The sequence below is a fragment of the Chelon labrosus genome (assembly GCF_963514085.1).
Source record: "Chelon labrosus genome assembly, chromosome: 12".
NCBI lineage: Eukaryota > Metazoa > Chordata > Actinopteri > Mugiliformes > Mugilidae > Chelon > Chelon labrosus.
This window is the reverse complement of record NC_140345.1, coordinates 29,956,987-29,969,210: the sequence shown is the minus strand read 5'-3', so window position 1 is coordinate 29,969,210 and position 12,224 is coordinate 29,956,987. Positions and strand designations below refer to the sequence as shown.

Here is a 12,224-nt window from a genome sequence, read left to right as displayed (position 1 = left end):
CATCAAACAGACTCATGACCTGGTTCTCATTTAAATCTTTGTCTGTAGCAGAGACTCACGGGCGTAGTAGGCGTGAGCGTCGCTCCCAGAGTCGCTCTCAAACCGGAAACTGGACAAACCGTAGTCAGTGATCTTCAGGACGAAGCGGTTGTCGACAACGCAGTTTGACGACTTGAGTTTACCATGAGAGAAGATGACACTGTTGTGGAGAAAGACCATGCCCTGCAGGGAGAGAGAGACATGTCCAACATGGACGTTTGATCCAGCCATCGTGAGGACAGGGAGACAGGAAGTGGACACCTACCTTAACTATGTCATTGATGAGAGAATACTTGAACATCCAGTCCAGAGTGATACTGTCGTTCTCCAGGATGTCCTGAGGACACAGAGAGGACAAGAAACCAGTCCAACAGAGGGACAGACAGAGGGACAGACAGAGAGACAGACAGAGAGACAGACAGAGGGACTTACCTGCAGACTTCCTCTGGGACAGTACTCGGTGATGATGCAGACGTTGGGTGGGTCGATGCTCGCTCCGATGAACCTGGTCAGGTGTTCGTTCTGAACGTCTCTGATCTGCACAAACAGAGACATGAAGGATGTTGAATAAAACCTGGAGACGGAGACATTCAGTGTCTTCTTAAAGTTTCTTCCTTCAGCATCTCCAACGAGGAAAAGACTCACCATCAAAAATCTAAGTGAGTTTTTAAGACCTTCTTCTGTTTTCTTCTTAGATTCAAAGAGACAATGAGTTCATGGAACCCTGGTTTACATTAGTAACCAAGTCCTTCAGTCAAAGCTGACTTCATTTGAATCCTTTCCTCCTTAAACCATCAGACACTCACATGTTTCAGTTCAAACAGGACCTTCCTGTTCAGCTCGATGCGTTTCCTGTTGGAGTATTTAATGGCCACGATGTTCCCCTGGAAGAAAACCAACAGCATGATGAGGGACAAACCACGTCCACAGCGTCCATCAGAGGGGACGGACCATTCACTGACCTTGTAGTATCCAGTCTTAGCAAACACCTGAAGGTTTCCATCTCCAGTCAGCAAAGATCCACAGTTAGAGCCTCTCTGAGGAGACACAACACACACTGTTAATACACAACAGACGGCACAATAGAGCTAGAAGAAGAAGAGGAACTTCCTGTCTCTTCATCATCGTCTTCCAGGATTTAAGTCAAATCATTAGAAACTGTTTAATAGAACCACTAACAAACTGTACAGTGTGTATTTTATTGTGAAGGAGTGTGTGTCTGTGCTGAGCAGTGTGTATTTTATTGTGAAGGAGTGTGTTGTGCTGACCAATGACAGCGTGATCCTGCTGCCGCTGCGCAGCACCTTGTTCAGGTTACTCATCTGGATGTCGTCCCAGGAGATCCTCCAGAGCTGAGCCACCAGCTCCTTCTCCAGCTTCATCCTCCTGCAGGAGACAATCAGACAGTTCAAACATCAACCAGGTCATTGATGGTTAGCAGAACCACAAAGATCTGATCTGAGGAACCTTTAGTATGAAGCCTCCTCACCTGTAGATGAACACAGTGACGGTCAGAGTCATGATGAAGATGAAGAAGACCACGATGGAGACCATCTGGTGGATGGTGACGGTCTCTGAAGGAGAGTGTCATTAAGAGACATGAACATTAATAGAAACACTCAGGGCCCGTCCACACGTACGAAAACGATCTTTTCCCTCTCCGTTTTCGATCATCATTTCAAGAAATATCCGCGTCCACACGGATCCGTTTCAGCACGACCGAAAACGCTACTTCCTATTCCAGGCCTATGAGTGGCGCTGTTTCGGTTTCAGAAATTCACCAAAAATGGAGAGGAAGATGCGGAGCATGCGCATAAAGCTTGAGCGCTGTTTACAAATCGCCTTTTTTGCTCAGCCTGGTGGCACAGGAGCGTGATATTTTGTCCTAGTAACCCTAATAGGCTCAATATCGTCTCCAGCATGAAAACTAGCATGTAGTCCGCCATTGTTGTTGATGTTGTTACGAGACGTCTTGCGGGATGTGGAAGGCTGCTCGGGGGTGTGGCGATGATGTCATCATTTTCCCCGTATTCGCCGTCCACATGAAAACGCAAGAGCTGCGTTTTCGAATTTCTCCACCCTGGGACCCGTTTTCAGAAAAGTGCGTTTTAGGGCAATGCGTTTACAGGATACGTGTGGACGAAAGGCCAAAACGATGAAAAACTTATGCGTTTCGGCGTTTTTGCGTTTCCGTGTGGACGGGCCCTTAATCATTTATCTTGGTTTTAATCTCGCAAACCAAACAAACAAACAAACAAACAAACAAACAAACAAACAACCAAACAACCAACCAGTCCGTCTAAACTCTGGTGATCAGTTTTGTCAGAATGTATGAAGAGTTTTAGTTGCTTCAAAAATTAAATTACATTTATTAATAATTTATTTAGAGATTAATACATTTTAATTAATTATGAATTCATCATAATGTCCTGATTGTTTATTGTGCTGTGGTTTCTCAGACTGACTCGCCATGCAGACCGGGTTGTCATTCTTGAAGCCGCACACGGGAACGTCTGGAGGACAGACTCCGCCCACCCAGTGTAGAGCTGTTCCAGGAACAGTCGTCAGATGCTCCTCAGAGCTGTTGTACACCAGGACGATCTGCAGACGCACAACCAATCAGCAATCAGAAGACGATCAATACACAACCAATCAGCAATCAGAAGACGATCAATACGCAACCAATCAGCAATCAGAATACGATCAATACGCAACCAATCAGCAATCAGAACATGATCAATACGCAACCAATCAGCAATCAGAACATGATCAATACGCAACCAATCAGCAATCAGAACACGATCAATACGCAACCAATCAGCAATCAGAAGACGATCAGTCCTGACTGATGTCGTCTCACTGCTGGACGAAATGAACTTTATTTAATCTCTCTGATCTGAGTAACTCCACGACTCTGATGTTGATGAAGTGATGAGTGTAGGAGCCAAATACACTGTTATGGGGAAGCAGGGTGAAATTGTATTTGTTGTGGGTACAGTAGGGGGCGCTGGTAGTTTCGACACAAAGGTAGAAAGGTAATGGGAAATCAGGGGCCGTCAGGTGTTGTGTGACCCCGGAAGGGCAAACGGTTTTTTGACCGCTAAGACACAAGGGTTTGAATATTTAGGTATGGAGGATGTATGGAATAACTTTTTGTATCACACCGAAAATAAAACGCCGACTGAAGGATCAGTCAAGGGACGCGTGTGGACTCATTCCTTGAACGCTTAGCGCGTCAGATAGGTCGCTCCGGGGCCAAACCCTCAGTAGCTTATAGTAGATGAAGCTCCTTTAACATTAGTCAAAAAACCTCCGCAACGATTGGACTTTGTTTGTGAAACCTTCGGCACGTTCGGCACAGACCGGAGGTGTCACAGGAGGAGGGCTACCAGGTGTTGGATCTCTGCGTGCTGGATGTTGCAGTTTCATCGACACAGGAGCGACGGTGCTAAAGCTAAAACTGCTAACAAGCGTCGGATCAGCTGATCACCGCTCGGCGCCCAACGCGTAAGGTATGTGTAGCGCTACACGGTAATGGCCATTCAAATCGTGTGCACACGTAAGTCCAATGCATTGGTTACCGACTTGAACAGAACACAGACTTTGCGTTGACTGATTACATTGCGAACTATTCACGGACTGGCTGACTGGTTGCCATGGAGACGCAGGACGCTGTGTCGGACATTACCGGAACTGATGTGCGAAATGCTAGTAAACCGGGCAGTGTGACTAGTGGGATGGGAACTCAAACTACAAAACGAGTGATTAAACTCACTGCTAAAGCACTTGCCGAGAAATTGGACAGGCTGCAGAATGCTAGGAAGGCAAAGCTAAACAAAGCAGCCACAATAAGGAAAACGATCCAAAGTTAGCCTACATGTTAAAAGGTGAAAAAATACAGGTTCAAAATGCTCTTGGGGAATTGATTGATGTGTGTGAAGAGGTAAAATGCTTGCATGAATCTTTGTTGTGTCTATTACCATCTGATGAAGCAGAAAAACATGAAATATGGTTTAAAGCAAAGATGCTGTTTAATGATGAGTGTGTCAAAGAGGTAAAGGTGTGGGTCTCTGGCAATGAAGGTTGTGTAAATGATCGTGAAAATGTTGAGTATGACATAAATCCCAATGACAGTATTTCCAATATTGGGAGCAAACGTTCAGCCAAGAGTGTTAACAGTGGTAGGTCCAGTACCACATCCTCTGCACGAGTTAAAGCTGAGGCAGAGAGAGCTGCAATTGTTGCTCGTGCTGCAATTTTAAAGGAACAGCATGCTTTGGAGGAGCAGGAGCAACAGTTGAGGAGGAGAAGGGAACAACTTCATGTGGAGGCTGAATTAGCTGCATCTGCTGCTAAGCTGGAAGTGCTACAGGCTTTAAGTCGCAAAGGCTCTCGTGCAGCCTCAAATGGCATGAGTTCCTATTTTGAAAAGGAAAAAGGAAAACGTGAATCAATCCATGTCTTAAATCCTATGGCAAATGAATACAAACCTGAAGCATGGAAGTCAACACAACAACCACATGATTTAACAACATGGACTCTGCCGTCAGACAAACCACCACCAAAAGCTGTGCAACGAAAGGAATCTGAACAACAGTTTGAAATGGGTTCGAAACATGAATACATCTCCAAGGAACTAGAACAAGGAAACATAGTAAAAGGAACATCACAGTATTTACCCCGACAGACATCAAATACACAGTTAAAGGAGGAGGAAGCCCATTCTACAAGTCAACAGATAAAACTTCAAAGTCTGCCTCTTGACCTACTAACCATCATGCAAAGGCAAAATGAGATCACTGCTGCCCTGGTACAGCAGCAACGCTCGCTGACACTACCATCACGAGAAATTCCTATATTTGATGGAGATCCTCTCAAATATGGAGCGTTCATCAAAGCTTTTGAGCAAGGAGTGGAGGAAAAGGCCGGAAAGGCTGATTGCTTATACTATTTGGAGCAATTCACACGGGGACAACCAAGAGAGCTAGTGCGCAGCTGCCAACACATGGGCTATGAGCGTGGCTACGCTCTAGCAAAGTCACTCATTCAAAAACATTTTGGAAATCCATACAAAGTAGCGGCAGCTTACATGGAAAAGGCTTTGGCTTGGCAGGCAATGAAAACTGAACAGTTGAAAGAGCTCGAGGCTTTCTCCCTATTCTTGCGAGGATGCTGCAATGCAATGGAGGAACTGCAATATCTGGAAGAACTGGACATGCCTGTGAATATGAGAGCCATTGTCACAAAATTGCCATATAAAATGAGAGAACAATGGAGGACTGCAGCACATGACATCATGGAAAATGCATGCCGCAGAGCTCGGTTTGGAGACTTAGTCATGTTTATAGAGCGACGTGTCAGAATACTTTCTGACCCCCTATTTGGTGACATACAGGACCCATTACCTGTTGGTGCTGGGATAAGAGCAAGCACCAGGTTTAAATCTCAGACCGTCTTTAAATCACAACCAAGGGACAGAGTAAGGGGAAGTGTTGTTGCCACCACAGTGACATCTATGGATCCATCAAAGGGAGGCGAACAGACACCAGATCCTGGAAAGCTGGAACGTGGATGTTTGTGTTGTGCTCGTAATCACTCATTGGAGGAATGCAAACAGTTCCAAGGAAAAAAGCACAAGGAAAAACTACAGTGTCTACGGGAAGGGGGAGTTTGCTTTGGATGTTTGTGTGTTGGACACATGAGCCGAGACTGTGAGAAGCGCTCGACATGTAAAGTTTGTAGACAAGCTCATCCCACCGTGCTTCACATCAAAAGGCAAACATCTCAGGAGGAAGCATCTAAGGATGTGCCTATGCTACTAAAAACATGTGGACATACAGGGGCCGGTAAGGATCGGTGTGCACTCTCCATACTTCCTGTACAGGTGAAATATGCAAAAGGAAACCGCATCATAAAAACCTATGCCTTTTTGGATCCTGGAAGCAGTGGCACATTCTGTACAGAAAGTCTCATGTGTAAGCTGAACGTTACAGGGAGAAGAACCAATTTCCTGTTGCGCACAATGACACAGAAAACAGTCAGAACAGCCTACTCATTAACTGGGTTGGAGGTAGCAGGTTTGGACAGCATTAACTTTCACAGTCTACCAGAAGTCATCACACAGAAGGAAATGCCAGTAACTGGGAACGACATGGCGACACCTGGGGACCTGGCAAAGTGGCCATACCTCTCCAAAGTTCACATCCCATCTATAAGGGCGGATGTAGACCTTTTGATTGGGACCAACGCTCCCAAGTTACTGGAACCATGGGAGGTTATAAACTGCGAGAGAGATGGTCCATACGCCGTTAGGACAGTATTGGGATGGGTCGTTAATGGTCCACTGAATGGAACCAGTGGTACTATGGAGGAAGACCTGCTCTCAACCACGGTGAACAGGATATCTGTGTGCAGACTGGAGGAAATGCTGACCAAGCAATATAACCATGACTTCAGTGAAAGGAGTAGAGAGGAAAGGGGAATGTCAAGAGAGGACCACCGGTTTATGCAAATAATGGAACAGTCAGCAGTACTTCAGGAGGGGAAGTATTGTCTGAAATTGCCCTTTAAGAAGACGGAGGTCTGTCTGCCCAATAATTTGGCAGTGGCAAAGCAAAGGATCCAGGGCCTGAAGAAGAGGTTCCTTAATGACGAGGGCTTGCACCAGGAGTACACAGAGTACATGAGCGGGCTCATCAGTAAAACCTATGCAGAGAAAGTACCTCAGAAACTGCTGCACTGTAAAAAAGGGAAGGTGTGGTATATTCCTCATCATGGTGTTTATCATCCGAGGAAGGGATCTCTCAGAGTGGTATTTGATTGTGGAGCCACGTTTCAAGGTACATCATTGAATAGTGAACTCCTGCAGGGACCCAACCTCACCAGTTCACTGCTGGGTGTTCTGAGCCGTTTCAGACAGGAACCTGTGGCCTTTATGGGTGACATCGTGGCCATGTTTCATCAGGTGAAGGTTGCCGAAGAGGACAGGGATTTTCTGCGCTTTCTCTGGTGGCCAGATGGGGATGTCACAAGGGATCTGGCGGAGTACAGGATGACGGTTCACCTGTTTGGTGCAGTGTCATCTCCCAGTTGTGCAAGCTATGCACTGAGGAAAACTGCTGATGACAACCATTCTGAGTTCTCAGCTAAAGTGTTGAAAGCCATCAAGCAGAATTTCTACGTGGATGACTGTTTGAAGAGCTCGGCCACTGAGGGAGAAGCTATCCAGACGGTAAGGGATCTTATCGCTCTGTGCAGGAAAGGCGGCTTCACTTTGGAGAAGTGGATCAGCAACAGTCGAATCCTTTTGCAGACCATCACTGAGGATCAAAGGGCCAAAGACCTAAGGGAGCTGGATCTGGACCGAGATGAACTTCCTATGGAAAGAGCTCTGGGCCTACAGTGGTGTGTGGAGACAGACTCTTTCAGGTTTACGTTGGAAGAAAAGCAACGGCCATTCACCAGGCGTGGGATGTTGTCTATTAACAGCTCAGTGTATGATCCCTTTGGGTTCCTGGCACCAGTCACTTTGCCTGCTAAAATGATGCAACAAGAGCTCTGTAGGAGAAGTTGTGGATGGGATGACCCTTTACCACAGGACATCATGCATCAGTGGAAAAGGTGGCTGGAGGATTTGGATCTGCTGGCGGTATTCAATGTGAGCAGGTGCATTAAACCAGTAGACTTTGGTGAACTTAGACATGCCCAGCTACATCACTTTGCCGATGCCAGCGAGGGTGGCTATGGAACCGTAACATACCTTCGGATGTTAAATCCACAAGGTCACATCCATGTCTCCTTCCTGCTTGGCAAAGCTAGAGTAACTCCAATGAAGGCTGTTACCATTCCCCGGCTTGAGTTGACAGCAGCCGTCCTTGCTGTCAGGGTGGACTCGATGTTGAGGGCAGAGTTAGAATTGCCGTTGAAGGAATCAGTATTTTGGACTGACAGCACTTCAGTGTTGAAGTATCTTAACAACGAAGACAAGCGCTTTCATACATTTGTGGCCAATAGGATTTCCACCATCAGGGAAAATTCTGAACCTTCACAGTGGAGACATGTTGGTTCAAAGGACAATCCAGCTGACGATGCTTCAAGAGGAATGAGGGTTGCTGACTTTCTGAAGAACAGCAGGTGGCTGGAGGGGCCAACATTTCTCTGGAAATATGAGGAGGAATGGCCCAAAACTGTGTTGGAAGTGTCTCTGGATGTGGATGACCAAGAAGTCAAAAGGCAGGTAACAACAAACGTCGTCATTGTGAATGATGTGTCTACTCCTACAGACCGTCTCATTGCCTACTTTTCTGATTGGAGGAGGCTGAAGACAGCAGTTGCCTGGTACCTCAGGTTAAAGACCATGTTGTTGGAGCAGAGTGGCTGTAGAAGACATTTGGATGCTTCTGTGGTTAACCAGGAAACCAGCCAGGGCAAGAAGCAATGTGTGGCACCCAAGAGTCATATTTTGACACTAGATGACCTGTTGAAAGCAGAGGTTGCTATCATTCGCTACTGCCAGGCACAAAGATACAGTGAAGAGATTTCTGCTTTCTCATCTGGAAGGACAACTGTGAGTCGGCAGAGTCCCCTATACAGGCTGGACCCAATCTTTAGCGATGGGCTTTTGAGAGTTGGGGGTAGATTGAGCAGAGGAGCAATGCCAGAGGAAGCCAAGCATCCACTCATTCTCTCCAAAGACCAGCATATTGCCATGCTCATTCTCAAACATGTTCATCAGAATCTGGGCCATGGAGGACGAGCTCACACACTATCCTCAGTGAGGAAGAAGTTTTGGATCACAAATGGCAATTCAGCAATTAGGAAGGTCATAGTTGACTGTGGATTTTGCAGACGCTATAATGGAAGAGCAGTAGAACAAAAGATGGCAGACCTTCCAAAGGTGAGAATCCTTCCTGATCTACCACCGTTTACCAACACCGGAGTAGATTATTTTGGACCAATCGAGGTGAAGAAAGGAAGATCAACCTGTAAGCGTTATGGAGCTATATTCACCTGTATGGCGAGCAGGGCCATCCATCTGGAGGTAGCAAACTCATTGGACACAGACGCATGCATTAATGCTTTGCGGCGCTTTGTCAGCAGGAGAGGACAAGTGGCACACCTGTGGTCGGATAATGGTACCAACTTCATTGGAGCAGAAAGAGAGCTAAAAGAGGCTTTAGCTGCATTGAACCAGGACCGGATTCAAGGAGTTCTGTCGCAGGTTGGGATCCGTTGGAGTTTTAATCCACCAACAGGTTCACATCATGGCGGTGTGTGGGAGCGGATGATTCGCCTGGTAAGGAGAGTTCTCAGTTCTGTCCTACGTCAGCAGACATTGGATGATGATGGGCTTCATACAGTGTTCTGCGAAGTGGAGGCCATTGTGAATGATCGACCAATCACCAAGCTTTCAGACGATCCAAATGACTTGGAGCCACTAACACCAAACCACCTTCTTCTGTTAAAGGGAAAACCAGCTCTGCCACCTGGACTATTTGAGCCTCACGATCAATATGTGAGAAGACGATGGAGACAGGTACAATATCTTGCCGATCTTTTCTGGAAGAGATGGGTGCGAGAGTATCTGCCCTTGCTCCAAGAAAGGCAAAAATGGAACCAAAAGAAAAGGAGTCTGATTGTTGGAGATATCGTGGTAATCATGGATGCTTCAGCTCCTCGCGGATCCTGGCCACTTGGTCGGGTACTGGAAGTTTTCCCTGACAAACATGGACTGGTGCGTTCTGTGAAATTGCAGACTAAATCAAATATCATAGAACGGCCAGTGACCAAACTCACTTTGCTACATGAAGTATAACTCTGTTGTTCAGGGTGAATTATGTATTATAGTTGGGCTCCTTTGTTGTATTTTTGTTTAAATTGTTATGTTAGTTAACATTAACAATTAGGGGCCGGTGTGTAGGAGCCAAATACACTGTTATGGGGAAGCAGGGTGAAATTGTATTTGTTGTGGGTACAGTAGGGGGCGCTGTGGTAGTTTCGACACAAAGGTAGAAAGGTAATGGGAAATCAGGGGCCGTCAGGTGTTGTGTGACCCCGGAAGGGCAAACGTTTTTTTGACCGCTAAGACACAAGGGTTTGAATATTTAGGTATGGAGGATGTATGGAATAACTTTTTGTATCACACCGAAAATAAAACGCCGACTGAAGGATCAGTCAAGGGACGCGTGTGGACTCATTCCTTGAACGCTTAGCGCGTCAGATAGGTCGCTCCGGGGCCAAACCCTCAGTAGTTTATAGTAAATGAAGCTCCTTTAACAATGAGTCTAAATAAATTAAAAAATATATTTGAATGATAACAAATGTTTTTAGTTTAATTGTTATTTCTGTGTGTGTCAGTGAGCGAGGCGTCGCATGTAGCTGATGGAAGCTTAGTTAGCATAGCGAGCTTTGATAATCTGACCAATCTGGCTTCAGAGTGGGGTTAGCCCCGCCCACCTGATTAACATAATGACTGTTAAAAGAAAGAAATGTCAACTGTTGTCTCTGTGTGTCTTTGTGTCCGTCTGTATGTGTCCACCTGGAAGACGCTGCTGTTGGTGTCCATCATGTCCCACAGAGCAAATTCTGTCTCTCTGTCTCCCTTGTCGTCCAGGTGGACCACTCCCGTCACACCTGAGGAAGAAGAGCAGACTCATGAGACGCTGTGGTCCAATCCCATCTATGTCTACGGCTCCCGTCCTGGCAACAACAACCTGACGTCCAACAGATGAAAAGGACGGGGATCAATAAAGTTTCTTACGTCTCCTCATTAATTATTGATTAATGAAACCGTCAGAGAAACTAATCATCAAAAACCTCTGAGCACAGAATCAACGACGATCATCAAACATGAGCTCAGATCTCACTGGTGGACTTTTCAAAATAACTTTAATTAATTACTCTGATCAGATACAACCGACAAAATAAATCTAAATATATAAAAATATATTTTACTGATAATATGAACCACATGGTGACTTGCCTGACAGAATTTGAGCTCTGTATCTCAATGTTATACATGGTCCTCTACCTCCATCTAGTGGTCTAATGGTGGTACTACACATAATAAAGTTAGCTTAGCATTGATATGTAAATGTAAACGTAAATGTACTTTATTTATATAGCACCTTACATCGACCCACAGGTGAACCAAGGTGCTTTACAAAAGATTGAACGACGATTTAAAACAGCACACCGGAAAACAACGCTAAAAAAAAAAAAACTAAAAACAATAAATGAGAGGATAAAAAGTTAAATAAAAATATGTATGTAGCATGTCTTGGTGACTGGTTTCCCTGGGGAGTTACATGTGGAGGAAATATAAATATTTTTGGACAACTGTTGACCTCCTCCTCTTTCTCTTCTTCTTCTTCCTCTTGTTCTTCCTCTTCCTCCTTTTCCTCCTCATCTTTGTCCTCCTCTTCCTCCTGTCTCTGCTCCTTCTCCTTCCTTGGACCACTGCAGACCAGGATCATGGAGAGGTTCTGACCCAGCTGAATATTTTTTTCAGCTCTGAGGATGAAATGTTCACGCCCTGTCTGACAGGAGAGAACCAGATGATCAGTGGTCTTAATGTTATGGCTGGTGTTTCAGCCTGAACTGCGATATAATGAGCGTGGAATGTTTTAAAGGGCAGGTTGTTACGGTTCAGTAATAAAATGAGGAGGGGGCGGGGCCAGAGTGGAGGATGGCATTTGGAGGCCTTCTGATTGGACGCAGCCCTGAGGTTTATGTGTGTTCCTGGTAAGTCGTTGTTTTCCAGGAACGAGGGGGTGTTTGAGCTCGGTCACATTTCAAAGACGAGTGGAGGTCGATGTTTACGACGTTTACAACGTTTACGACGTTTACGAAAAGTCAATGATTGACTCTAACGGCCGACGTGTCTGGGAGAAGTTAAAATCTGACATCGAGTCATTTAATACAGGATCATAAACTGGAGGCTTTTAGTAGCAGGAGCACTGGTTCGATTCCCTCCACGTCTACGACTGAAAAACTGCTCTAGAGCTAACACGCTAGCAGATAACTTCTTATTAAATCCTTGGCCACTTCATTAGGTACGCCAGTGAAGTGGTTAAATAATTGTCCTGGATGATCAGAAAACATTTAATTATTAATGAATCAGTCACCAGAGAAGACCTGCAGCTTCGCTCATGAATTATTTCATGACGTTACACTTTTGAGATTTG

At 45.5% G+C, this 12,224-nt stretch overlaps 1 protein-coding gene across 2 annotated transcripts in view; it reads right to left on the bottom strand.

The window, feature by feature from the left end:
* Positions 1-12,224, bottom strand: part of LOC311497082 (atrial natriuretic peptide receptor 1-like) — a 41,937-nt gene that overhangs the window by 7,854 nt on the left and 21,859 nt on the right. For both annotated transcript variants that reach the window (XR_014699369.1, XM_084557207.1), the window contains exons 5-13: positions 10,577-10,671; positions 2,505-2,640; positions 1,529-1,613; positions 1,308-1,425; positions 1,002-1,076; positions 846-923; positions 472-576; positions 305-376; positions 60-222 (exon numbers count right to left, since the gene is read on the bottom strand). Coding sequence is in view for 1 of the 2 variants with exons in the window: in XM_084557207.1 (XP_084413333.1) it covers positions 60-222; positions 305-376; positions 472-576; positions 846-923; positions 1,002-1,076; positions 1,308-1,425; positions 1,529-1,613; positions 2,505-2,640; positions 10,577-10,671 (927 nt within the window). In the remaining variant the exon portion in view is untranslated. The remainder of the gene's footprint in view (positions 1-59; positions 223-304; positions 377-471; positions 577-845; positions 924-1,001; positions 1,077-1,307; positions 1,426-1,528; positions 1,614-2,504; positions 2,641-10,576; positions 10,672-12,224) is intronic.